This window comes from Chamaea fasciata, unplaced genomic scaffold (genome assembly GCF_029207755.1).
Source record: "Chamaea fasciata isolate MVZ Bird 193981 ecotype frontalis unplaced genomic scaffold, bChaFas1.0.hap1 SCAF_11, whole genome shotgun sequence".
In the NCBI taxonomy this organism is placed as follows: domain Eukaryota; kingdom Metazoa; phylum Chordata; class Aves; order Passeriformes; family Sylviidae; genus Chamaea; species Chamaea fasciata.
Genome location: NW_027094096.1, coordinates 18,686,344 through 18,713,323, shown reverse-complemented (window position 1 = coordinate 18,713,323; position 26,980 = coordinate 18,686,344). Strand labels below are relative to the sequence as shown.

At 39.4% G+C, this 26,980-nt stretch overlaps 1 protein-coding gene across 2 annotated transcripts; it reads right to left on the bottom strand.

Moving 5' to 3' along the window:
• Positions 1-4,357: 4,357 nt before the first annotated feature.
• Positions 4,358-24,418, bottom strand: MCCC1 (methylcrotonyl-CoA carboxylase subunit 1). 2 transcript variants are annotated; one of them, XM_066193525.1, is made up of 19 exons: positions 24,200-24,411; positions 23,158-23,204; positions 22,010-22,149; positions 21,476-21,571; positions 21,207-21,328; positions 20,088-20,235; positions 19,188-19,309; positions 17,936-18,047; positions 17,527-17,608; positions 16,624-16,751; positions 15,512-15,695; positions 14,891-15,000; positions 13,599-13,815; positions 12,801-12,887; positions 12,189-12,238; positions 9,938-10,075; positions 8,486-8,593; positions 7,440-7,511; positions 4,358-5,932 (listed from the first exon to the last, which is right to left on the bottom strand). In XM_066193525.1, exons 1-19 carry the CDS (start codon positions 24,253-24,255, stop codon positions 5,813-5,815), a joined length of 2,139 nt encoding a protein of 712 aa, XP_066049622.1. In that variant the 5' UTR covers positions 24,256-24,411; the 3' UTR covers positions 4,358-5,812. The 2 variants fall into 2 exon arrangements, with proteins under 2 accessions (XP_066049622.1, XP_066049623.1); XM_066193526.1 differs by lacking the exons at positions 4,358-5,932; positions 7,440-7,511; positions 8,486-8,593; positions 9,938-10,075 and adding an exon at positions 11,696-11,838 and having other exon boundaries at positions 24,200-24,418.
• Positions 24,419-26,980: the final 2,562 nt, after the last annotated feature.

Below are 26,980 nucleotides of genomic sequence, written 5' to 3'. Positions count from 1 at the left end.
CTCCTGTTGTGCTGTTCAGCTGATACACTTGGAATGTCTCTATAAGCCCATTATGGGTTTTTTCTGCACTGAAAGAAGCACAGAGGAAGGAAAACAGTGTGAGTCCTGTAGGTGTCTGAGCAATCTAACCTGCGGTGACACAGCACCAATATCAGAAGACTGTTGTTGATAGGTTGCAGGGAAGGGTGTTCACCTTCTATTAAGTTTTTCATTCTTCCTGCATTACACAAGAGGTTAACAAGTTACTACACCCAGTCCAAGGCACTGTTAGGAGCAGTTTTCCATGTGACAGCATCTCTAGGAGGGAGCAGGACAGCTCTATGTGATGAACCAAAATGAGGTCAGAGAGCCTAAGAAAATCTGATAATTTCTCATGTACTCCACCTTACCCTGGCAGGCCTGGGATAAACTGAGACTTTCCAGGACACCTAAGAGACAACAGATTGCTAGGCTTCTGTATTTTTTTTTAACATAATATGTACTGAGATACATATACTAAAAGCAAGGCGTTTTAAGCAATATGAGTTAGCAAATGGAAGGGCAATAAGAATTGACATAGCTAGTTGATTTTTATGTGGACATTTTTTAGTTCAGAACTTCTGTAATACAAGGTTTGATGTTTGTAAGCAAACTTACTAGAAACTTTCCCAAGCTGTAATCCACACAGTGCCATCACAGCTTCATGATTAAAACTTACACCTTTGAAAGGTAAGCAGCTTTCCATTCTCCCATCCACTGGGATGGGGAACAAAGGAAAATGGGATCTGCCCCTTTATAGCCTGATGGCTTTAGGATGCACTGTGCACAGGTATCTGCTAGAGCCTTACACTGCAGTGGGTCTGTTGCGCCAGGCCATCCAATCCACACAGTCCCACAAATCTGACTGTCCCTCTCCTCCACCTAGCTGGAGGCAGGGCCCCTCTAGTACTGGTCTTAGGATTCCCTGCTTCTTGTAAAAATGGATTTGATTTTTTTTCCATAGGATGAGGAGTTGGATTAGCTCTTCCTCTGTGTGGGGAACTGCCCACTGGAGACCGGAACAGCAGTTTTCCTGGAAGAACCCCCATTTGTGATTGTTTTTTATTTATTTCACAACCAGCAATTCTATCATATCATAAGCCAGTACAACAGAATCAACCTTAGCCCAGGCCCCAGAGGTGATAAACAGCACAAAGGCAACTTGGACACCAAGGATGTCATCACATGACACAAGCCTGAGAACAAGCACAACAACTCTGAGAACAAACAACACAGTGACCACTGACTATTAAATTAATATAATGAATGCTTGTAACAAATCTGTTTTACATACTCTGGTCAGATCTGTTGTTATCTTCACCCTTTGTGCCGCACACTGGGCACCAAAAAGGTCTGTCACAGTTTAACTCCATCCAGCAATTAGGTAACATGCAACTGCTCATTGACCACCCTCACTTCCTGCTGGGATGGGGAGGAGGATGGGGGAAAAAAAAATCCGAACCCATGGGTTGAAGTAACAATTGAAATAAAATATAATAAATAATAACACTACAACTGTAATGAAAACATGACAAAGGGAGTGAGACATAAAACCCAGCAGAGACAGGTGATGCACACTACAGTTGCTCAAGGCACCTGACTCGATGCCCAGAATGTCCCCAAGCAGCAATCAGGGGCTTCTGGCCAGCTTCCCCCACATCTGTGCTTGGAATGTCCCTCGGGCCAGTTTGTGTCAGCTGTCCCAGCCCTGCTCCCTCCCAGCTCCTTGTACACCTGCCTGTGGGCAGAGCATGGGAAACTGGAAAACCTTTAACTTAAAACAAGCAGTACTCAGCAACAACTCAAGCATCAGTTTGTAAACAACACTATTCTCTCACTGACTCCAAAACACAGCCCTGGACCAGCTACTAGGATGAAAGTTAACTCCCAGCTGAAATCAGGACACAGATTAAAGTTAAAATCCAGCAGACATTATGATTTTAAAACCCAGCATGACTCCAGATGTGTTTTATTAATTACTGCTATAATAAAAAAAAAAAAAACCCATGGTGTATTCAACCAGAAAATCTGTGTTTTAATATGAATTCATTGTATAATCAACAGATTTTAAACTAACATCAAATGTCTCAAAATTGCTTTTAGAATCCAGGCTCTCTTCCAAGAAATTCAGTCGGAGCACATAATAATAAATACCAAGGTTTCAAGTATCAATTTCTGCAATATTGATTTTTTAACACAGCATTCAGTAGTATATATTATTTTCCAAACAGAATTCTTATGCAGAAGGATATGCCCCAGTATTATAGAGGTACTAAGTGATACTTATCCGTGAGGCTTTTTGTGTGTATACGTCTGTATTTGGAACATAACTCTACAACAAGTTGAAGTATCTGTTGAGAATATACTTGGTGTAAAAGCTGTTGGTTCAGAACTTAATTGCCATTGATTGTTCAGTAAACACATTGTACTCAGCAGAGCTGAGCTTTTTACAAACAGAACACAGACAATTCCTGATCTGCTTGAAAAGGATTATCCACAGCAATGAATATACCTGTGCTAATGCACTGGTACTTATTTCAAGGGACATATCAACAAGTTACTTTAATAAAAGAGTTGTGTGCCCAGATGAACTTTTTTTTTTCCCCACCACTGATTAAATTTTAAAGGTCCTGCCAAAAACCACTTGGGTATAGATTTTTTTCATCAACATGAAGACTTGAAGCTAGGGTTTCCTGGTAACTGGCTGGTAGAATCATTACAACAAAGGACACGATACACACTGGAAATTTTGTAACTCTATGGTATTGATATTTGATGTATAAAACGTTAAAAAAAACCCCTTAAAAGTAGAATTAGTCTACATCTGAAATTACAACTTTCCCAACAAGCAGAGAAAATTATAAATCAGTGTGTCCACAAATTTTGCAGTGTTTTGATTGCCATGAACCTCATTAGAGGAAACAGGCAAATATCTACCGAGTGACTTGCCTGAAGCCAGAGTGAGTCAGTGGCTGAAATAAGAACACAGTCCTGCTCTCCTGCTTTCCCCTCCCTGTGTCCCATTCCCGGTCCAGCATGGATTGAGGCTCCACACCACAGAGCTTCCCTGGGAGCAGGAATTGGCAGCAGCTGGAGAGTGCAGGAGAGATGGGATCCCCACTGGGGGATAACTGGAGTTTACACAGGGTTCTCACTGTGGTCTGGCACCATTCCCACTGCTGGGCAGGATGATCCATTCCTGATCCAAGCTGACCAGTGCCCAGTGTCACTCCCTGACCCTGTCTCAGAGAAGCCCGAGTCTGAACACCAACACCTTCATTCTTTCCTGCAGACCATCAGCTGTAGCTGAATCAAATACCCCATGACACAGCCCCCTCTCTCCTCTGACAGCAAGAGAAAATCATTACAAATGAATCAGTTCAGATTCATTGTTCTTGTAACATCTGTTACTGTTCTTTCAGAATCACAGCACTATCTGAAAAGGTACACTGATAATAAATCAGGTAGCAGAGATTATCCCTTTAGCCCAAATGCTAAAATACAGCATTTTTAAAAATTAATTTTTTCTTAATCTGCTATTAAGTGTTTTAGAGACAACAGTAACAGCTATGTTACTATGCTAAGGCTCATCCATTTACATTCACAACATAAAAATTTATTTGTAATAAACTGTAGAGTCATGAATATTTTGTTAACTAAGATACCTATAATAATTCTTTGAGCACCTCTCCAGTTCAATTAATCACACTGCAGTAAAACATTTCAAGTGTGCAAACTGTGACAGTGACTTCTGCAAAAGATTTTTCTTAAATAAACAAAACCATCACTACCTGAAAAATCTAACTCGGTAGAAACCTATAGAGATAAAAACCTAACAGCTAATTTTTGAGAAGTGAGGGGAAATGAACACTGGTGAGATTATTTGTCTCCCCTGGCTCCTAAGGGAGGACATTTTGTCAGCTCCCAGGGAATGTGTTTTGCTGCACTGGCTGTGTGCAGCCAAGCTGTGCAGACTGAGCAGGCAGGGAACCTCCTGCTGGGAGTTTTAATGTTTTGGTACAGATTCAGTGCAGCAAAGTCGCTCTAGAAACAGCCATGTCACAGAGAGAGAAAAAAAATAAATGCCAAGCTGCTGAGTCTCTTCAGGGCTGAGCTCTATATGGAGATTCAATTCTGGATAAAACGAGTGCCTACCTTACCTGCAGTGAAACCCATCACGAGTGTCTGGATTACTGCCTCCTAAATGTGATCTGCAGATTGTGATCATCATCATCAGATGATACAGAAAAACAGCTGCTTAAACCCTCTAATCCAATGCATGAACAGAAGCAACCAAGGAAAGAACAAAATGGAGAAAAACCAAAACAAACACTCAAAGTTATGCTTAATTTTTATTTGGCAGTAAATAAAAATCATGGTGGCAATATTCCACAAGATGATCACTGGAGTTTAATTATTTGCTAGGTGACCATAGGATTGGAAGGAAAATTGGAAAGTATTAAAATATGCTTTTAATACACAGATCATCCAGAGGCATTGCTTTTTTGACACTTTTTTTTCTGCATTGCAGACAAGGCTGCACAATTATAAAAGCAGATCAGAGAATTCCCCACAATGGTGTATATGGATTCAGAAATGAGATTTCAGGTAAGGGTCCATTTGCACAGATAAAACTACAGGTTTGGGATCACTGCAGCTTCTGATTGTTCCTTTCTGCAGTATAAAACAGATTTCTGAATTAAATTAGCGTATCAAAACATCACATGATAACAGAACTTCACATTAACTGAAAAATGAAAAGACTTTCAAAGTTTGCAACAATTAAAACATTTTTTCTTTCCCTTGTTTCTCTAAGGTGCAGGTTAAATAAGTTAAAAATAAATTTAGGACAAATAATCAGTATGCTTAGTCTGAGAATTCTTTTCCTTTGCATATCTAAAAACCTAACAATTTTCCCTCTGAAACCCTGCAGATACAAAAAAAATCTATTATTCTTAGTAACATTTCATGTTGTTATAAAGACTGTGGTGTACTTCATTCCAGCCAATAAGAAATACACTAGAACATGAACAATATGGTAACAGTAATGAAGATTTTGAAGTCAGTATTGCATTTTGGCACACAAAGTATTAAATAAGCTTATCTTTCCATGTTACTACTTCATGTTTAAAGTTCAAATGGTATTTCTGGAAAGCAGTTACATTTTAACTTTGATTAGTGTAGCAAATGTATTTGAAAAATGCTTTGTATCAGATATTTTGAGGTATATTAAAGTAATTTTTGAAATGCAGATTTTCACGACTCATTGAGGTAAACAGGAAAAAGAGATGCACCAGAAATGACTGAAAGGGATTCTGGGCTAAGGAACAATTCTAAATTCCCTATTAAGGCAAAAACAAAAGCCACAAACAGGAATTTTACCAGAAAATAGAACAACTGTCTTTCAGATTTCCTTCAAATCAATCCTTGCATATTTAAGGGAAAAAAAGGCAGCTGTGAATAAGTAGACAGAAGAGCCCAACATGTCTGTACCTTATAGTCCTTATTAACCTCTCAGATCCTTTCAGAGTTTCACATCTTCCAGTCTAATGCCCCTCCACAGGCAAACAACCACTGGACAACAATCACATAGGTCCACAAGTTATAAATACAATTACAGTATAGTGATACCCAAATTTCAGTGAAGGCAGCATAATTTACAGTCAAACTATGCAGGAAGTGCAGAGGAAACCAATTCCCCATTCATACAACACAGTTTGCTGAAAATATGAAGAAATCTTCTTCCAGGAGAATATTGGCAAGTAGAAAAAATAAAATGCACCTTCCTTGAATTTTATTTTGACTCTGCCTCTTCATCCATGAATTCAACGAGCGGAGCATGTCTGTTGGCCTGGGCACCTTCTTGGAAATTGACCTTTTTAATCACTCCTGCCTTGGGAGCCCTGATGGTGTGCTGCACAGGAACACAGCCAGAGTGAACAGCCGACAACTCGGGGGGTTCCCTTCCCTCCCTCTCTACAGCACATGCTGGTATTACTCCTTGGCCCAATTAAAACTAACACACTTCATTCCTTCCTCTGACAAATTTTATTTTAAACCTTCTTTTAAACACTGTCCATTTTCAACTTCTATTTTCTCATGAATATTTGTTAAGTATACTGGGGAGAAAAATGCCACCTAATGCATTTATATGAATTATCAATATCATATGAATAATCAGTATGAACAGATGACTGTTATTTTACCTCACTAATACTTTCTGTTGTTGTAATAAGTACCAAACACAAATGATACAGTTTTAATCCAAAATGTTAATCAGAGAGCAGACTTGTTCCCTTAAGAGAAATTTGCACATTTACTAAAGATATTTCTGTTTTCTGGCCAGGAGTCGTCTTTAGTGGGCAGATATTTGGCAAAATGCTGATGAAACACAAATACAGCTACTAATGACAGTAAAGGAACAGCATGCTTACACACCAGCTGGCCTGTCATTGTACCAGGTTAGTTTGATATTCTACCTTTGCTTCTTGGTAGTGTTAGTCTAGCATCCAAACATTTAAGACCAGATATTACATCCTCACATCTAAGGACTCTTTAAATAATAATTTGCTTTTTAAATTTTACATTTCATATTTCAACAGCACTTAAAAAGGTAACTAAGACAATGTCAGTCTGGATATCAGCTGGAGAGGCACAAACACATTTAGCATCCAACTGCAAAAAATTTTGTGTGTAGGTTTTTTCAGGGCACACAGTTTTATTTAATAGAATCTGAGTGTAATTAAAAAACACACAATAAGAGAAAGGCAGATTTTCTCAGCAGTGTTAGCTCTGCTGCCACAAACTGAGATTTATTTTAAACTAATAGTCAAACCAAACCAGTTCATGCTACAGAAACTGTAACTCAAGCAATCTGATCCACAGTCAAGAACTATGACAAGGTAAAATGGTGAAAATGCCAGTCCTCTGAATGCTGTGTGGGTAATTACACAGATCTTTAGTGTGCTCCTCATAAAACTTAATAATAATAGGATTACACACAAGAAGAATCCTGTGCATATTTACAAAGTCCCCAATAGCTAAATCTCTGCCTGAAGTAACTGCAGACATCCATGTGCCTGGATCACAACCAGGGAGCAAGAGACACACCAAGACAGGTTTGTGCTGGAAAGGTCAAAAGAGAGGAGGGGACAGAAGGCCTGACACCACCACCCAAATGCATGTTAAAACAGCTGCACAATACCACGGATTACATAATCATCATTTGTCAGTAAAGTAACAGCAAATATAATCCTCTGAAATCTAGTCAGACACAACACTGATGATGTTAGAGCAGATGAAGTGATACTGACATCTGCAAGCTGCACTCTACACTGAACTCCAATAATGCAACCAAAAATTATTAAATTTTGAGCCAACTTTCATTTTCTCAGCAATTAAAACCTTTATTTGTCACTTACCTCCATTTTCATAGCTATCATAACCATTAGAGGGTCTCCAATCTGAACCTTATCCCCTGCCTTCACAAACACCTGCAATTCAGGAGAAAATTGGGGGGAAAAACCATTTATGTCTGTACCATTCAAAATCAGCTGGATCTTAACTAACACAATGCACAGAGGGAGTGAGGTTTTGCAAAACAGCCTCATATTAATCTTTATTTTTGTTGATCTGGGTATCTGAGTTCTCTAGATAGGGAATAGTTCTACATAGATCTCTTCAAGGGAAGGCAGAGCCTATGGAAAGAGGGTCAGTACCAGGTGACAGGATGACCAGGAAGCCATTTACCTATCAAAGAAGAAACACTAGAAGAGATGATGATGCTCTACCCTTTCTGGGCTTCAGCGATTCTATTTTGAGAAAAGTGCAGAACCTCTTCCTGGAGCCAATCCCTAAAGTCTTTAAAACAACATTCAGAAAGAAGATGGCAGGAGCCACCTCGTTTTTCACCCATTACTCTGATTTGGAGTGTTCATTCAGGATGTCAGAGATCCACTCTTCATGCATTTTTATCAGTAGTTGAATCCTTCAACCACTGAACTCTCCAGGAAATCTTTCTGTTGAAACTTTGTTACTGTACAGAGAATGCACTAAACTTGCTGAGCTAAAGAAAAAGAAATAAATCCACAGCTTAACAAAAGAGGCATTTCTGAGTATTTCTTTTTTTTGCAAGTGCATCTCACTCTTTTGTTAGGTGAAATGAATCAAACATCCCATAACACTTCAGGGAGCTTTGATTTGGGAAGTAATTAAGATGAAGAAAAGATTACTTAAGCAACAGCATTAGTTCAGATCCTCCAGAGCACTAGAGAAAGAATGGAAGCCTTAAAAAGCCCTGGGTGGCTGCTGAAACCTTGGAGTCAACAAAGCTGTTTCCAATCAGAAGTCACACAGCACTGGCCTTTCTGGCCCCAGGTCCTTCCTGGCAGTACAGAAGCACTATTTCTGGCAGAGTAAATCTGAATATATTGGAGAATTCAGGTCCCACCCATGTTGTTATAATTACCTTTTCTACTGTGCCTGTCATGGGTGCCACAGCTCCACTTTGCTGTGCCCCTGAACTCACTGCAGACAAGTACTTGGGCACTGGGAGGCCAATCTGAGCCCTGCCTTCCTGCAGAAAGAAGATCCAGGACAGGTGAGTTAACAACATGAGATAATAGCACCAGCAGATGGGCTGAGAGAGGGAAAAAACAGATCCAGCCTTAGGCACAGCAGTCAGCTCTGAGGGGGGCAGACCCTGGGCTCAGGGCTGCACTAGGACTGTCCTGGTCACTGCTTTGCCAGCGTCTGAGGCCTAGAAAGTCACACGTGCTGCTGGAAGGACCAGAAAGGAAGGAACAACCCCTGTGACAGAGCAGCTCCACGTGGACCTTTGCACAAACCCTGTATTTGTACCTTCCCTGTTCATGCACCAGCAGTGCAGAAGGTTTTGGAAAATGCATAAAGGGGGCAGACAGGTTGCTGCAAGAAGCAGGAGACACGATGGCATCTTCATTGCCAGCCACCGCCAATGAGTGCTTCACAATTTACAACAAAATTAATTCACTGCTAAATTTAGTCAAAAATTCTCACCGTTATTCAAAATCCCTTAAATCCTCTCAGAGTTGCTTCCCAGAGTCTCTCAAAGACTCATTATCCCCCACATCCTTCCCCTGAACTAAAGTCCTGTGATTTCTACTCTATCACTCAGCCCAGGCTCCACTCTGATACCACAGGACAACTGAGCTTTGCCATTTCAGCACGGGTGACTTTGTCCTCATCACTGGAGCAAGAAAGTTTTTGCAGCACTCTGCTGAAAATCTTAAGGGGCTCTGAGCTAGAGGTTAATTACTAAACTAATTAATAATAATTTATTTATTTAGATTGCATTGAGTTACTTGAAGGCCTTGCAATGTCTTAACTGCAAATAAAAAATTACCAACCTAATGATGCAAGTTAGGGTACCTCCTCTTTAAAATGTCATTTGCATATATGCAATGCATATAACACCATGGTAACTCATAATTGCATATTTTAATATTAGCTGAAGGTTTCCTTCCTCAGACCAATATTAATTTATTTCTTGCCATATAATTTAAAAATTGTGTCTGAAATTAAAACACCAGTTACAATACCTTTCAAACATTTGTCAGCTTGAAGTTCTTGCTCCTGTTCTGTGACAAACTGAAATACCTGGCAAATTTAGTACTTGGTGTTCCCCTATCCTAAACCATCATTTCCAAACCTGACTCACCAACTGTATTTTAACTTTCTACAAGTAATTCATTCTCTCACTCACCATAAGCAATGAATTTCTAATTAGAACAATAATCCAACAAGTATCAAAACCTGATAGGTCAAAGTAAGAAACTGAAATTGTTGTTCTCCTTCACATTCTATTGCAATTTATACTGTTCATTTACATGGATAAAACTCCAAACTTTTAAATTTGTGATAATAAAGAAAGGAATTTTACCGAGAAGAACAGGTAAATGGTGTTGTCCAAAATGACCAACTTGGACTTAGACACTGTTCCGTTTACTGAAGACCTCAAGTAAAGTGAATCACCTTCTTTCAAGATCTCTCCAGAAATCAGGAACGTTTTGTCTTGAATCTGAAAGTTAAATGCTTTTTTAAGGACAAAGGTTAACCTTTCACAAGCAACAAATCAAAAGATTGTAGTTGTACCTTCATAACCTGTGATTCTGCATAGACAACTCTGGAATTTAAAAAAATATATATTTAAACCTTATGTATCCCTTATTTTTCAGTTAAGAGACTGTTCTGTATCTAATACAATCAACTCAGAAAATTATGTAATATATATTCCCTCAGGACAATTTTTATCTTAAACAAAGATATACTATTTCTTAAGAAAAACAAACAAACAAAAATAAACCCCAGAATATTCAGTTTAGTAATGCTATTAAAATCCAGTATTTTTTATTTGTCCTAGCATCCTGACTTCCCTCAAACTGAAGAATCCATAGCATTCAGCTGATATATTCCACAATGTTTTCCAAGAGAGGTGACTTCCTCTGTCTTGGAAGCTTGCAGGACAAGAACTACAACATATTCAGCAAACCTACAAAGGAACAGAGCAGTAATGGAAACGGTGCCAATGAGACACCAGAACTGCAAAAGAAAGACCAAACAAAGGTCATTTATTTGTAAGAACCCTTCCCACCCTTTCCTTCAGTGGAAGCTGCACCTGTACCACAACTGCAGCACACAAAGACTGGAAGAACACAAAGGGAAATACATTATATTTCACTGATAGGTTTACTTCCAACTCTGGTATCACTGAGCACAGAATCAGAGACTTGCTGGTCTACCAGGATAGTGCAAGTAGAAATAAAACTCAAGTCTTCATTTACATAGCTGCAAATTATTCTTCCACTGAAAACATGCACTGAAAGGATCCTGTTGATCTGGCACTGATCCCTGAGAAGAAAAAGGTTTGCTTGAGCACTGAGTGCCTGCCAGCTCCAGGCCCAGCCACCTGCTCTGGTTGATTTGCCTCAGGACAGGTTCTGTAACACTCCAGAGGCACGTTCCTCCTCAAAATGAGCCCCCAGTTATGTCTTTACATCTCTTATCTCCAGCTGCTCTCCATTTCCACGTCAACCCCTATTCTTCCTTCTTCCCTAGGATTCTACATTCTCCCTCCACAAATGGTCCCTACGTCCCTTCCAGCCCCTTTTCATTGCTGCTGATGTGACTTCTGAGATAAGGCTCAAGTGTCAAAGCTGTCAGGCATTACACAGATAATCAATACACTCAAAATAACCCAGGTATTACAGGAGGGATGTGGGTTATCTCAATCAGTAAAGGTTTGAGTTATCATGATGTGGTTATACCCTTGAAAGCACAATGATTTTATCCCTGTCTTTCTAGGACATTGATCTCTATACAGTCTAAGTAGCTCAAAAAATACTTTCTTTCTTAATTCCCCTTTTCTGACTATTAAAACAAGAAGTAGAACTAGAGAGACTGCATTCTTGAGTATACAGTCATTCTGGGTGACAAATCTGAGCGAATAAGACATTCAGCTACAGGGGATGCAAGGATATTCAACACCCAGCCAAACACAAGCTCCTTAAGCCACAGCTGGAAACTCTCACATGTGCACACACAGAATTATCTACAACTAAGGCATCTTGAGCTGTTTACTATAGGAGCTCTATAGCATGGACAAAAAAGCCAATTCTATGGGATATCATTCAATTATCTAACCAGAAGATTCCTCAGCTCATTTGCTAATCACTCTCCAATTTCCATCTTCAAAATAAAATGTTATCTTGCAGATTATGCTCTAGAAAGCTTTTATTTATCCCACAGGAGATCCATTCTCATGCATAGAATAGAGCAGGAGTCCTGTGGAAAAAAAATTTTTTAAAATGCAGATTTAAATCTAACTTCTCATGTTTTAAACAGACAAATTTAACAAGGAAAATAAACATTAAGACATTTAAATACTGAAAATACAAATGCTTTTCTTAGCCTTGTCAGAAGCATTTTAATAGCTCTTACATGACAATCCAGCATCTAGCACAGATAATTTCAGGTCAAAGTAACAGTATATAGCAATGGATACAAGCAAACTAAAAACAGAATCCTGCATCTGTGATCACCAAGTAACTTTAGTAACAATTAACACTACGATTAACCTACAAGGAATGGATTCTTTTATCTAAAGAAGTATCTGAAAATACTGTACTCGTTACCTGCATTTTGTATGACCCATCTTGATTGTAACTTACAGCTACATCCACAGCTGTTCAATAAAACAAAATAAACACGTGTGAGTAGATTTCATTAGAGTATCTAGAGAATTAAGACATATAAACAGTATCAAGGCTTTCTTGATAAAAATGAGGCCTGCCAACACTTAGATAAGAACAAGTATTTTCAGATTACATACTGCAGATTTCATTTCTGAATTCCAGACAATTTTTCTTTCAAGGATAAACACCTGAAATCATGCTCTGAGATCTGTATTATCTGGACAGAAAACAAGTTTGTGAGGGGAGAAAATACCGAGCTCTTTCACACCAAAATGAAGTTCAAAGAAAGTAAATGGCACTCTGCTCTTTTTAAAATCTCAACCTCATTCATTCAAAATATGAACATTAATTAGCAGTAATTTGAATTTGGTTTACATGTCCTCAGGATCTAACAGTGTGGATTAAACATGTAACTCTGAATTCCCAGCTTACACTGCATAAAACTCATACTGCTTCTATGCTGTTTCTTAGCCTGAACTTTCAAGCATCAGCTAAAATAACTTTATCCATCAAGTACCTCCCTTCCCTCCACACACTTTTTGATTGACTTACTGCTTTCCCCATCCAGCAGAGACAGTTTTCTAGTGTAACACATATTTATTCTTCTACCAGTGCTGGATGCAAACGGTGAGAATTTATCTAAAACACAAAATACACAGATAAGTTATTTTCATTCTACTTTGGCAAAACACAACACTTAGAACTCAGGCCTTAAAATCATTGTCCTACTGTTACTACCCTCATATTTATGTATTTATATTGCACAGGAAAGACTGGAGAGTTACTGTAGTCACAGAGAATGACAACTCCTTGATCTCCAACACTGAATAAACTGATGCTGTGTGACCTACAGAAAATATGACACTAAGAAGGGCACTGGCTGTTTTCCACGAACACATCCTCGAGCAGGACCAGAGTCATGGGAATTCAACTACACATCATCCTGATTCACCTTTAGGTGAAGGTTCCATTAAACCCCACTGCCTTTCCCATTCTGAGCAGAGTCAATTTTGTCTGAAGACCTTGGGCCAGCTGTAGGAATAACAGAGGCAGAAGGTTACTGCTTGTGCTTATCAAGAGCAAAGAGCTCACAGTGTCACCGACCATGAATCCCCAGGTCTTTCAGATAGTGCCCGTCTGAAGGGCTTTGGGAAGTACTCTGGGCATTACAGCGGTGACACATTCCATATCTGATCCTGAACAAAAGCTATAGTCTGCTCTGTACATATCTGGGAGACGCCAGATTGCAAAACCCTGAGCAGGCACAAAGTAGGGAAAAGAAAGAACACTCAAATTAAATAACTGCACATGAACTCATAAAATAAAACAATACAAAACAGTGATCCTTACCAGCTGACTGATCTCTAAAAGCATCTGTTAGCATCTTCTCTTTCAGTATGAGCCCTAGAGCTGCCTGACACATAACTTCAGGTGGAGTTGCTTTTTTGGTTGGAAACAGCTCATCATGGTGTTGAGGAATGAAATTAGTGTGCACATTTCCAGCCTCAAACTGTGGGTGTCCTGACAGGCTCAGTAAGAAATCAATATTAGTGCTTAATCCTACAATCTGTAAAGAAACAGAAACATATTGCCAAACTGAGTTATGAATACAGAGCTTTCTGCTCACAAAGTTTATCAATAAAATGTAATTCATTCAACTGGTCTGTTTTATTATCAATTAAGCCACTGACTGTAAAAAGACAAAAAACCAAAAGAAAACCCAAAAGCTGCTTTCCCAAAAGCACTCTGTTTTCTAAATGCTGCCTTTGTCCACTGTGAAGTTGAGCAAAGTTTCCCAGAAACAGTAACAGGAGGTAATTTCAGAAAAAACCCTACTTTAGAAAAATCGTGCTCTGAATATTTAAAAGAACATTCCTAACTTGACAAGCGCTTCTTATTACAAATGAGTTACAATAGTTGCAGTATCCCATATTTGATCTTTAAATACTAAAAAGTAGGAACAGGGACTTCTGTAAGTTTACTAGATACTAACCATTTCACTTGCAGTAAATTTACTTTTTAGCTAAAACAGTAAGGGGGCCAACATTTTCACTACCTCAGTCACATTCATGTTGTTGATTTAAAAGTGTAAATTAGTTCTGCACAAGTAATATTCAGTCTCACCTCAAGCTAAACCCTCTGAATTCCTCTTTTGAAAACAGTTATAATACCTGCAGTTTTCATAGGGGGAAAATGGAATGTTTCTTAAAAAGAACTGACAGCATATTTCTTTACCACACACATAATCTAAAAAACTTCATTCTTTTTATAAATTAAAAATTAAAATTGTCTGATACAAATTCCACCTAAGAAACCCTTCAAGTGTGAGAAAGCTCACACTACAAATGAAAATGTTGTTTAGCCTTACCCTTCTACAAAGTCCTGGGTGCATTTTCAAACTGAAGATACCACAAACTTAAAAATCTATCTGTAAAACTGGGCTTGACACTTATTTTTACTTGCTCCACCAATGAAAACAGTTTGCAAATTAGGAAAAAATACAACTTCTGCAAACAACTAATGAATTTGAAATGGCAGTAGCAATGCAGGCTCCCTTTTGGAAACCACTTTTGTGTTAGTGCAGTATTTTATTTATCTTTGAGGCTCGAGCTGTGCTCTCCCACTGGGCTCCTCCCACTTACATTATACTGGTGCAAACTGTAGCGCAGCTTTCTGAGAGCTGCCTGTCGGTCCTCAGCCCAAACCACCAGCTTTGCAATCATGGGGTCATAATGCACAGAAACCTCATCACCTGAAACGTGGCAATAAAACAAAAATGCTGTAACATGCAACCAAGGATTTATGAAAGTTGGTAATGCAAAGTACTGGACACCATGCGGCATCCAACTTGGGCACAATTCATGGCCACATTTCTCTCAAGGTTAAAGTTGTTTAAGGACATGATGATGTGACCTGGCATTTCAATTTCAAGGGCAACTTCAGCATAGACTTTTTATAAATTTTTGTAGGAAAATAACATTACTCAAATTCAATTTTCTTTATAGCAATCAGAATGCAGGATTGCTAAACAGTGAGGAGAATATTACCATCATGATTCAGTGCACACTAATTTGGGTACAGGTAAAGAGGTAAATAAAATATTCAAGTGATTGACCCAAAGTACATGGAAAATCATAAGGAAGAATAATTCTGCAGGGACTTGTCTTTATAACAACACTCTTTAAGACCAAAGAGGGAAATGTTTACAAAGAAAAGTTCTTGATGTTAATTATTTCTTCTTCCATCACTGCCTTCAGTTTTACCTTGCCTGACTCCGGTCTCTATCCTGGTGAAACGATCTGCTGGGGGGGTGGATAAGTGCAGCAGAGGCCCAGCTCCTGGCATAAAGTTATTATCAGGGTCTTCAGCATATATTCTAGCTTCAAATGCATGGCCCTGGAGCAGGATCTCTTCCTGCCTTAGAGGAATCTTCTCTCCTGCTGCAACCTGAAAACAATAGGTTTTCTCTTTAATGCAGGATCAATATCCTGAAGTGCAGATATATGAAATATTAACTATCTTTCTTCTAAACATGAACAACTAGGAAGCACATTCTAAAAAGCACAAGGAAAAAAACAGTGCCAAGACTACTGAACCTGTCCACCTTCTCTCTCTCTTTCTTCCAGTGCTGTTTGATCCCTGTTCTAACTCAGGATTCAATTCTCAATTTCCATGCCCAGATAAGGAAGACAAACGTTCCTTCTTTTTGCATCAGCATTTGTCATTTTAATTTTCTTTCTGATTACACTAAACACTTCCCCACCCTTAAGCTCACACTACTAAAGCTGCTGCCCTCACTTTTGGGTTTGTCCAAACAGAAATGGGTTTATTTCAAGCTTCCTAATACCCAAAACTTCCTGTGATCATTTGAACATGTGAATAATCTCTGCAAATTGGGTGTGTGAGGAAATCCCCTGCTCCAGTCCACCCCACTGTGCATTTATTTCACAATGTGGCTATACTGGTGTAACACCAGACAGGTTTTTGGGAAGATTGTTTCCTCCTACAGCCTGATGCAAGAATGATTTTTGGGCCACAGATACACTTCAATTAGAGTTTTAGAAACCTTTCAGCATAGCAAGGGGAAGATCAGGACCTTACTCTCTCCTACTTCCCACATTGTCTGTAATGTCTCTAAATACACTTTAAAAATGTTTTCTCTCTACACAGCTGGGAGAGGACTGGTTGAAATTCAGAGCACCTACACAATGCTCTACATCCAGTAGAGCAACGTGAGATGTTCCTGTGGAGCAAAGGAAACCTGACCCTGTCAGCCGAGCAGGAGATGAGGATATGGAAACCCTTCTAGCCTCTCACAGGCAGTGCCACAGAGCACTCAGGAGGAACTCCACATGTAAAATCAATTAACACTCACCCTGAGCTGCCATTCCACCAAGTCTGTTCCAGTGATCATCTCTGTGACTGGGTGCTCTACTTGCAGCCTGGTATTCATCTCCATGAAGTAAAAATTATGTTTGGAGTCCATAATAAATTCGACTGTTCCTGAAGTATTTAGCAAAAGGACACTTCACCGAAGAGTATCTTAGGTGGCCATTTATGGAAAAGACACCCAAGACACTCAACTCAACTACACCATTTCCAAAGCAGACACGATGAATTTCATTAAATTCTATACAAATAATCTAAAAGGGTCACAAAATTGAGGTCTGACAACAGAAGGGCAGTTTCCTTGTACATTTACATAACCTGAGCTGTTTAGCAGCCATTCTCTACAGTAAGAGCTGCATTTCATTAGCACTTTAAAAAGTGCATCAAGACTGTTTGAAAGTATTCTGAATATTCATATGGTATGTAATTTTTTAAATAAATATTCAAATAAAGCAGTGACAAAACAAAGTTACAAATAATTTTAGGAGGTTATTTTTCATCTGGAAAATGGTGTGACCTTTACAGTAAGTTGTTTTTCTTTTAAAGACTTTACTGTTTGCATATAAAGTATCACCCTTTGTATGCAAAAGAGAAATTTATTTTCCCCTTGCTCAGCTCCAACTTACTAATTGATAATGCTCACTTTCCAACAACAATTGAGATGACAAAACTATCTGCTCTGAAATGTTTTCTTTCTATGCCTCAGCTCCTACTGCTCTTGAGCTCAGGTATGCTAATTTAAATCCGTAATTACATCAGAATTACCTACATGATTACTTGCTTCAACCTCAAAAATTTGGGGGATGTGTGTCATAGTTGAAAACAATCAGACACCATTTGCTTCAGACTTAAGGTCACTAAGTTAAAAGCTGCACCTACCCAGACTTACCTGCTCCCACATAATTCACTGCTTTAGCTGCTTTGACAGCAGCTTCTCCAAGTCTCCTTCGAACCTCTGGACTAATTCCTGGCTGAAAATAGCAACATTAATAAAAAGATTACAAACTGTTGTTAAGTTTGGTGATATTAAACCTGGAATGCATGAATATTTAACAGCATTTAACAGCTGTAGTGAAACGTTTATTTATTTTATACTTGAAATCTACATAATACTTCCTTGAGAATCATTTTCCTAAAGAATGTAGGACTTTTCTCAATTAAAACATCTTCTGCAGCAAAACTAAAGCAGGTCTGAGAATTACAAATAAATTATTACTGACTACATACATTCAGTGGGGGATAGCAATTACTATAAAAATATGTCAGTTCATAAAAAATATTAACAATTTTCTGCTCACCCCTGGTGCTTCTTCAATGATTTTCTGATGCCTCCTTTGCACACTGCAGTCTCTTTCAAACAAATACACTGCATTGCCATGCTGGTCACCAAATACCTGGACTTCAACATGCCTGTTCCATAAAAATAAAAGTTTTAATGTATTTTAATGCCCCAAACACACTTCCAACTTGTACATTTCAGCAGGATTTCTTTTAAGTTTAAGTTTCCGCCCTTAAATAAATGCCAAAAATATAGAAGTGAGGATGCTATTACACAGGACTTTAACTGTTTTAGACTTAATCTTCCAAATGAAAGAGAATTCCTAATACCAACTACTGCAGTGAAATCTCAGAGATTGTAGGATAAGCAAGACACATATCTGAAGGCTGCTACCCCTTTCTTAATTATTATAATAAAAGTAAAACCACTTCACTATTAATTTGATAATCATTATTTCCCTCATAATTTACTGTGCAGCAATGCACAAGAGACATCAGCAGCCCTGGCTCAGGAATAACACTGTTTACTTCAAAACACCATTTCAAAGGAAAACTCTTCAGTGGCAGAATTTTTTTCTATGCATAAAACTAATAAAAACACATCACCATTCTGACAATCCCCTGATCCTGGCAAAAGAAATTCCCCAGCAATGAGTTTTTTCTCATGCCCACCTGAGAGCATAAAGCACACCCTCTATTTCTTTGGAATAAATGCTTTCCCTATAGAGATGCTTCAAGGAAAAACATACATAAAGTACAGGACTATCAAACAGACCTCTGTGAGACATTCTTCATAAAAAATTAACTGGTTCAGTTTCACAGGCCAGGCATTAGCTAGACTCACTTCTGTTTGAAATAGCAAAATAGAGGAAGATTAAGTAACTGGCTTAGGACGCCTGAGGGCAGCAGAAACACCATCACAGCTCGCCTAAGGTCAATTGTTTAAATATTATGGAGTGATTTTTTTTTCCTAGATGTGTATCAATTTTAGAACGCTCCCTCATCGCCATGTCTCCCAAGCAGAAGCATTTTAATTCCTGTCATTCAAAACAAATGAATTTTGTCTTCAAAATTTCATTTTGAAAACGTTTCAAAATGTTTCCTCCACTACAAGAAATTCAATAAGTTATAAATAATTTTGACCAAATTAACAACTTTCATAATGCCAATCAGACACACAAAACCGATTTTAATCCTACAACTAAGCTAGTCATGTTTATTTAACAGTAGAATAAACATTACAGTGTTTATACTGAAACACCTATTTCTTACCTTGGATTATCTACAAATTTCTCAATCAGCATTGCATCATCATTAAAAGACTTCTTTGCTTCTCTCCTTGCTGATTCTAGTTGGTCCAGAAACTCCTTTTCAGAATGAGCAATCCTCATGCCCTAAAATACAGGAAAAAAGCTGATTTAAATGTCAAAAAATACAGCACACAATGAAAAATCTTGTTGCACACAGAGAGTGAGAAATGAGCTTAAAAATAACACTTTTTCTTCTTTCATAAACCTTAGCAGGATTGTGTATCAGCTTCCAGTAAGATAATCCTACTAAGTCCTACTGAAAGTGTCATAAGAAGTGTAAAAAACAGATATTATCATTCCATTGATAAGAGCGAGCACAAAATTCAATTTTGCCCTCAAATATAATAGAAATTTTCCAAGGTTGGCAGAGAAAAACTTAGTTTTTACTGTAAGATAAATGTTGCTATTTTGGAAATAACTAATATTTTCTATAGGTAATTTTTATAGACATTTATTTCAGAGTAAAATCTGATTTAGACTGGGAGCTCACCACTCATTAAGAAGTATCTAGATACAAAATGGTATTTCTAATCATTTCTTATGCAACATTTAAAACTGTCAGCAGAAGAAGTCACAGAAGCTATTACAGAGCAACAATTTAAAGTCATCTCACTCTGCACAAATCCATAGCATAACTTCTCTGCTTATGTGAACTACTGGAGATCCACTGAAATAAACAAAATGCTCCCAGTTTATCTTCTGCACCTCAAAAGGAAATGAGATTTTATAGTGCTAGATTGGTCATTAATAATAAATTTTAACAAAAAGTGCTTTTCCAGTTGTTTTTTCTTTTAGAATACTGAGTTACAGATCCTGAGACACGGTAACTTTACAGCACATGATGAACAGACGAGTTCCTTACCTTCCCTCCACCCCCACGGACAGCTTTAATCATTACTGGGTATCCAATTCTCCTGGCATGTTCCTTCAGACACTCATCAGACTGATCTTCCCCATGATAACCTTCAACAACAGGAACGCCAGCAGCAGACATTATAGCTTTGGAAGTGCTTTGACAGAACAGTTTTATATTTAGAATTATGATAATATTGTTTTCTTACTTTAAGCTCCAACCCGTCTAACGCTCCCAATGTTAATTCTCTCCATGAAAATAGCTCTACAGTAGACCTCAACAGGACTACTTCCATAGGTGGGTTACACAGGATTGGAATATAATTCAGCACATGCTTTAAACAAAGATTTTTCTTTCTCCTACACCTTAGTTTGACTGTTTTTTCCACATTGCATATGCCAAAAGCTAACACTGTCAAATTAGAACACTGTATCCTACAATATTTGAAGTTGTACAAAGGCAAAATTTTCATTACACAGGCTACATTCACACCACATAAAACATCCAAGCATAGCAACTTTAATTTCCAAAATGCATGCAAAGCTTATTAAATTACTGAGGCAATTTAGTCTCACATTATGAGGTGATAAAAAAGTTAATTCTTTCTAACTACTATTATACAGTTCCTCTGTCAGTAATAGCTTCATTTCCATATTCTTGATTTATACTTCATACCTTAAAAGTCTTTCTTTGATCTAAGTAACTAAGAATAAGATCCTCTGTGATGAACTAAACTTATTTTACAGGAGCCAGGATAACCCTGATGATCTGGTGCTTCTTTTTCACTGCTATTTTGACCCATCCAATCTGTCTGCTGAACCTTTACCTACATTACACTGCAATGCTTCAATTCTGGAAAAGTAGAATCATTACTTATTGAATTAATTAGTTAATTAATGATTCTACTTAATTAAACAATATTTAAAATCCCAATAACTAAACAATCTTGACCATTTATAACTCTATACAAATCTATAAACCTGGAGTTTATTCCTTTGAAGAAAACTGTAAAAATACAATGCAAATTGACAGAACAAAACAATTACAGAGCAACTGGTCATTTGTTAACAAAATCAGCTTTGCCAAGCTGTAAACTGCATAACCAAGTAACAAATGAGAAACAGATACCTTTTAATACCCATATCTCTGATAGCAGATGAAGGAGGGCCTATGAAGATGATTCCCTGTTGCTTACACAGCTCTGCAAACTCTGTGTTTTCTGAGAGGAAGCCATAACCTGGATGAATAGCCTAAAACAGAATAATGTTACCAGTCAATTTTTATTATCAGTTTACCTTAGAAAACTCAGAAACCTCATAGATTGTTAAGGAAAAACAAGATGACAAAAAAAAAAAGCACTAAAGACATGGATGTAACAGAAAATGTAAGGCCCTGACCTGTGCTGCTGAGGACTTGGCCACCTGCAGTATTTTCTCCATGGCCAAATAACTCTGCTGTGAGGGTGGTGGACCAATGCAATATGCTTCATCTGCCTGTTTTACAAAAAATACATACAACAGAGACTGTTTATTAGCAAATTTAAATGAGTTTCTGAGCTAATTATATCACTTATCAGTCTGCAGTTTAAATCACTGCCTTTCCTCAAGGAGAGGCTTAACTGGGTAAAACAAATTCTGACTTCTTCCCCAAAATCACAGTCCATTCTCTGTCCCCTGGCTGTCCAGAGTCAGAGACCCAAATGTGAATGCACTTCCTGTAAAGCTGCCAGGTGTTGAGACAGAGACCAGCCAAACTTTCCACCCATCCAAGGAATACTCTGCAGTAGGTCCACAGAAGTGAAAATCAACTTTGCACCAGCACCTGAATCTGCTTTACACAGAAATTTATCAAAGATGGAACTGATGGAACTTATCTATCAAAACCACTGTTCTGAATGAACATCAGCCACAAATTTAATGAATGTACTTCACCATTGCTACATGCATGGAATTCCTGTCTGCTTCACTGTAAACTGCCACAGACTTGACCCCCATTTTCTTGGCAGTTCGCATCACCCTGCAGGCGATTTCTCCTCGGTTTGCAATGAGGATCTTCCCTATGCTGTGACCTCCTGTTGGAAAGGATGAAGCACAGTAAGAAACCAAGCCACAGAAACATCCCTGGAAACAAAACAATTTTAAAATTCTGGTCTCTTTTACATTATTTATAAAGTTTATGCATTTCTTCAATAATGAAAAAAGCATGCTTCACCCAGAAGCATTTCCAAGCCACTCTTCAAATTTTTAATTCAGAGTCCTATGCAGAAGCTTGCTTAAGCTTTTTTTTTTTTTTTTTCCCTTTCAGGATTCAAGAAATAAATCCCAACCCTAAAAAAATCCACTTCTACATAACAGCTGATACTTTTAATTGTGCTGTGCACCTTCTGGGCTAACTAGGAAACAATCAAAGCTGTGTTGTGTCCCTCACAACAGATGTGATTTACATATTAAGTGCACTGTTCCCCCTTGATACACAGTGACAAAGAAATAACAAGTTATTAACTTTTAAAATTGTTTTTTAAGCCAAAACCAACTTACAAAGTGACTTACAAACTTCTACAAACTGTCATGACAGCAGCCACTACTTCACAGAAGTATAAGGCCAGCACTGACAAACTTCTCAGAGAGAACTGAATAGCTTAAAACTAAACAATAAAATGAAAATAGATCTCTGAATTCTCAAACATAACTTTTTAGATAACATGACCACAAAGTGAGTTTAAATCATCTTGCTAAACCCCTTTACTCTCCTTCATATATTGTTTAAATACCACCATGCCTATAAAACAATTCTCAGAGACTTTGAAACATTTGTATCAGAAAAGGACTCGGAGAAAAACATCACAAAAAATAAAGAGTTCTCATTAATTTCCATATACCTAAATATAATGGATAAAATTATACAAAATTTTGTTTAAACATTAAAGATCATTTGTTAGGTTACCTACAGGTTCCTGTTTTCAAAAACTGTGAAGCTACTGAATATTAAAAACCCTGCAGTTTTTCAGCAACTAAGACACTAAAACCATCCACACCGCAGAGCAATTTAAGATAGTAGGTAAAGAAGTTAAATTCCATACCTACTGTTGAGGCCCATTTCACAAATATTCGTACTCGGCTCCACTGCCTGTGCAATTATAAAGGGACAGAAGTGTTACAAGTGCATACGAAGAAGTGGCAACCGAGCTTTTATTTTCAGGTGAGGGAAGGACAGTGCTGAAACTTCTGATACATCTAACAGAAGATAATCAGGTATAACAAGGCAAGTTGCTCAAATTTCACCTGATCTCTCCCTAAGTACTTTCACTTGGACACAATAAAAATCATCCCCTTGCCTTTTCAGTAGCATTCAAACAGAAATAATCATGGAGCTTTCTTAAAACAAGCGAGCAGAAAACCTCTTTTTGGTGGACAGAACAACCAACATGAATTTATTTATTACAGAGAGAGGCCAACTCATAAAGTATTTGGGAAAGATGTGAGCAACCATAAAATAAAAAAGCTTAAAAGGCAACAGGAGCTGCTTTTGTAGAGCAAAGGTGCAAGAGAAAAGAATGTGAAGGAGCAAGAGAAAGCTGTGGAGACTTTCAGGAATGGAAAGTTAAACTTCAGCTGATTAATGCTAACTAAATGAGATAAAGGCAGTGAAGTGACCGGACGAACTGTGAAAGCAAACTCCTGAACTGTTTTAATTAGTATGCAAAACAACGTCGGAATTCTGGATCAAGTCCCGATTATTTAAGCGTTTTATCGGACAAAAAGACACGGGACGTCCTCGGCACCACACAGCAGAGCTGGGTTATAAGGAAGGGAGGAGGACTCGGTGCGTGTCCCAAACTCCGAGCACACAGCTGTCACGGTCACCGTCCCTGCGCACAGACCGCCGGGCCCGGGGCAGCCCCGTGGGACCCGCGGAGCTGCTACAACGATTCCCAAAGCCCAGGAGGGTTTATTTGCTCTTCCTTCCCACAGAGCGGCCCGGCCTTCCTGCGAGCCCCCTGACGCCCGCAGCCCCCGTGCCCCGGCTGCCCGGGCAGCTGCCCCCGCCCGCCCCCGCGGCTGCCCCCGGCCCGGCCGCCCCTGCCCGCGCTCGGGGCCGCTCGGCCCCCGGCCCGCACTCACAGCCGGCGCAGCGCCCCCAGGCAGCCGCGGCCCCGCTCGGCCGCCGCCAGCGCCATGTTGGGCAGCGCGGGCGGGAGCGGGGAAAGCCCCGAGGGGCAGGCGGCGGGCGGAGGGAGCGCGTCACGGGGAGGAGAGCCGGGCACGGCCGGGGCCCGCTCGGGGACGGCGGGGGAAATGGCTGCCGGGGCCGGGCGGGGCTGGGCGGCGCCGAGAAACGGCGCCGAGAGGGCAGGTCGAGTGCGTTTCATTTAAATGCGAAACGATGCGTGTCGGTGGAGGGTTGTTGGCCCTATGGGTGCACGGACTCAGCTGACCGTGCTCCTTCAGGAATGACATCCGGGGTTGTAGTAGGACGGCGACGCACAGACGTGGGAGTTGTTGGGAAGGGCGTGGGCATCCTCGGATAACAAGAGCATCCCCGGATCCTGCAGCAAAACCGCCTCGTGAGGCGGAGGAGGTCGCAGGGCTGGGGGATCAGAAAGGATAATTTTCCTCAGTTAGGATCCGTTCCGCTCCCTCAGGCTTTGGAGCTTTGTAAGTCACGGAGCCACAGACGATTTGGGTTGGAAGGGAGCCTAAAGCTCATCGCATCACATTACTCTCCCTTTAGCAGAGACACCTTCCAGTAGCCCAGGTTGCTGCCAGCCCCATCCAGCCTAGCCTTGGATATTTCCAGGGATGGGGCATCCACGGCTTCTCTGGGCAGCCTGTGCCAGGGCCTCACCACCCTCACAGGGAAGGGTGTGATATCCTTCCCAATATCTATCAGTCTAAGGCGCATCCCAGTGCAGAATCTTGCTAAATCTGCCCAGCCCCAGCATAGTCAAAGTAAGTATTTCCAGTTGTTGCTTACAAATAGCAAAGCAGCCGTGCTTTTTCACAACAGGAATACACAAGCTGTCAATTGCAGTAGTGGCAGCGTTTAATGTCTTAACGTGTTCTCCATACTCTGAAGCATTAACAGTTTCTTACATGAAGAGCATCTTTGGTATGCAGACATTCTCTGCTTGCTCCACTGTTGCTCTTTTGCCGTGGTGACCCCTCACACCAGTGACTGGATGGTTCAAGTAGCTTAAACAGACACCGGGTCAGCTTGGGGAAATCGTCCCATGGACCTGACTGCAAGAGGGATCAGCACTCGCTCTAAGGATGGGATTTTAAAAACTGAATTATTAAGTGAAGCTTCCGCTTTTCCATAATCCATTCACTCCAATCTTCTTCAACATAAGATGCTGACAGTGTAGATCCTACTTTTGCCTTTCATAATCCAGATTTTTTAAATGTCGTGTTTAATTCGTCTCTAAACACAAGATGGCAGCATTTTATGTAGTTTAACTGTTGGACATTGGGGAGAGCTACAGATTTAGTATTTTACCGTACAAAATCAGGTGTCAGAGGAGTTGATGCTTTTAGCAATAGAACTAATGGAAGCGGCAAACCCATTTATATTGCAAATCTGCTCTTGGAGGAGGCATCCTGCCAGCAGGGCTTTTAGGGCTTGCAAAGTCAAGCAGGATCACCAGACTGTACACACAGATGTTTGAAAGTGCAGAGTAATAAACCTTCAATGCAGAAATAATAACGTCCTTAGTGACACCAGTAATATGTTTGATGTGCTCATCCATAGTCAGAGGCACTCAGGTGAACCTACTGATGTATTGCATAGGTTGGGTGGGCAACTTTTTTTTTTTTTCAGATTTTATTGTGGAAGCTGAGCATATTTTGAAAGCTGCTTTGATTAATAATTTGAGTAGTTTGCTCATAACATTTTTTTTCCATGACCAGGTTGTGAAAAATGTAATTTGAAATATGAATTCATTTTCCTTGACCTAATGACAAAAAAGTAATTCCATGGTAAAATCAGGTTAAACATTGGCTGGACTCATGATTCATAGTCTTCAAACATTTTTCTGATATAGGAAAGCCTCAGTAAAACTGAGGTTTAGAACACAGACATCCTGACTCAGATTGAGCACTTTCCTTTTTCCCAACAGCCATTTATTTTGTTCCTGCGTGTTGGAAATGCAGCCTGCTCCTATCTAAAATTGTGAAGAAAGAGCTAAGCAAGAAACTGAGTCAGTTTATAATTTAATAAAGTACTTGGGATCTACCAATTCCATAGGCAATATGACTCACAGAAAAAGAGAAATGTATGCTTTGTGACATTTTGTGGCTAGCTGGGAAAGCCCAGATGCTGATGAAAGCCCTGCAGTGTTATGTTGCTGTGGCAGATAAACTTCAGACCCACATTCCTCTGCCTTGTTGGCACGCAATGGCCACAGCCCTGGGTGTGAGGAAAAAGGTGTAGTGTCCAAGTCTTGTCACCTTAATCACAAAGGGTTAACTCCATAGAAATCTTTCTCTTCTCACACTTGTTATTTTGCTCAAATTGATGCTTAAAAAATACACCTCCTTTTATCTTCTAAATATTCTGATGCAAACGTTTCTTCAATGAATTTCAAACCTTTGTGCCTCTGGGACAGTCCAGGGTGTGAGTCATAGATGGGGGCCTTTTGCATTTAAGTAAAATAGTGAACTGTTCCTCCATCTTGTATTAAACCTTGTCAAGAAAGAGAATTTTGAAACACCAGCAGTCTTTGAGGGCCTACTTCACACAAATAGGTGTGTATTTACCAGCCCAGCTTCTAAAACATGAACAATTGAGGAACCTTGTCCACTAAATAGCTGCAAAACTAGCACCAAATTTAACACTGTACCAGGCCAAGCAAATACCAAAGGGCAGAGCAAGCTGCCCCTGCTCTCCAGGCAGCCCTGCTTTTC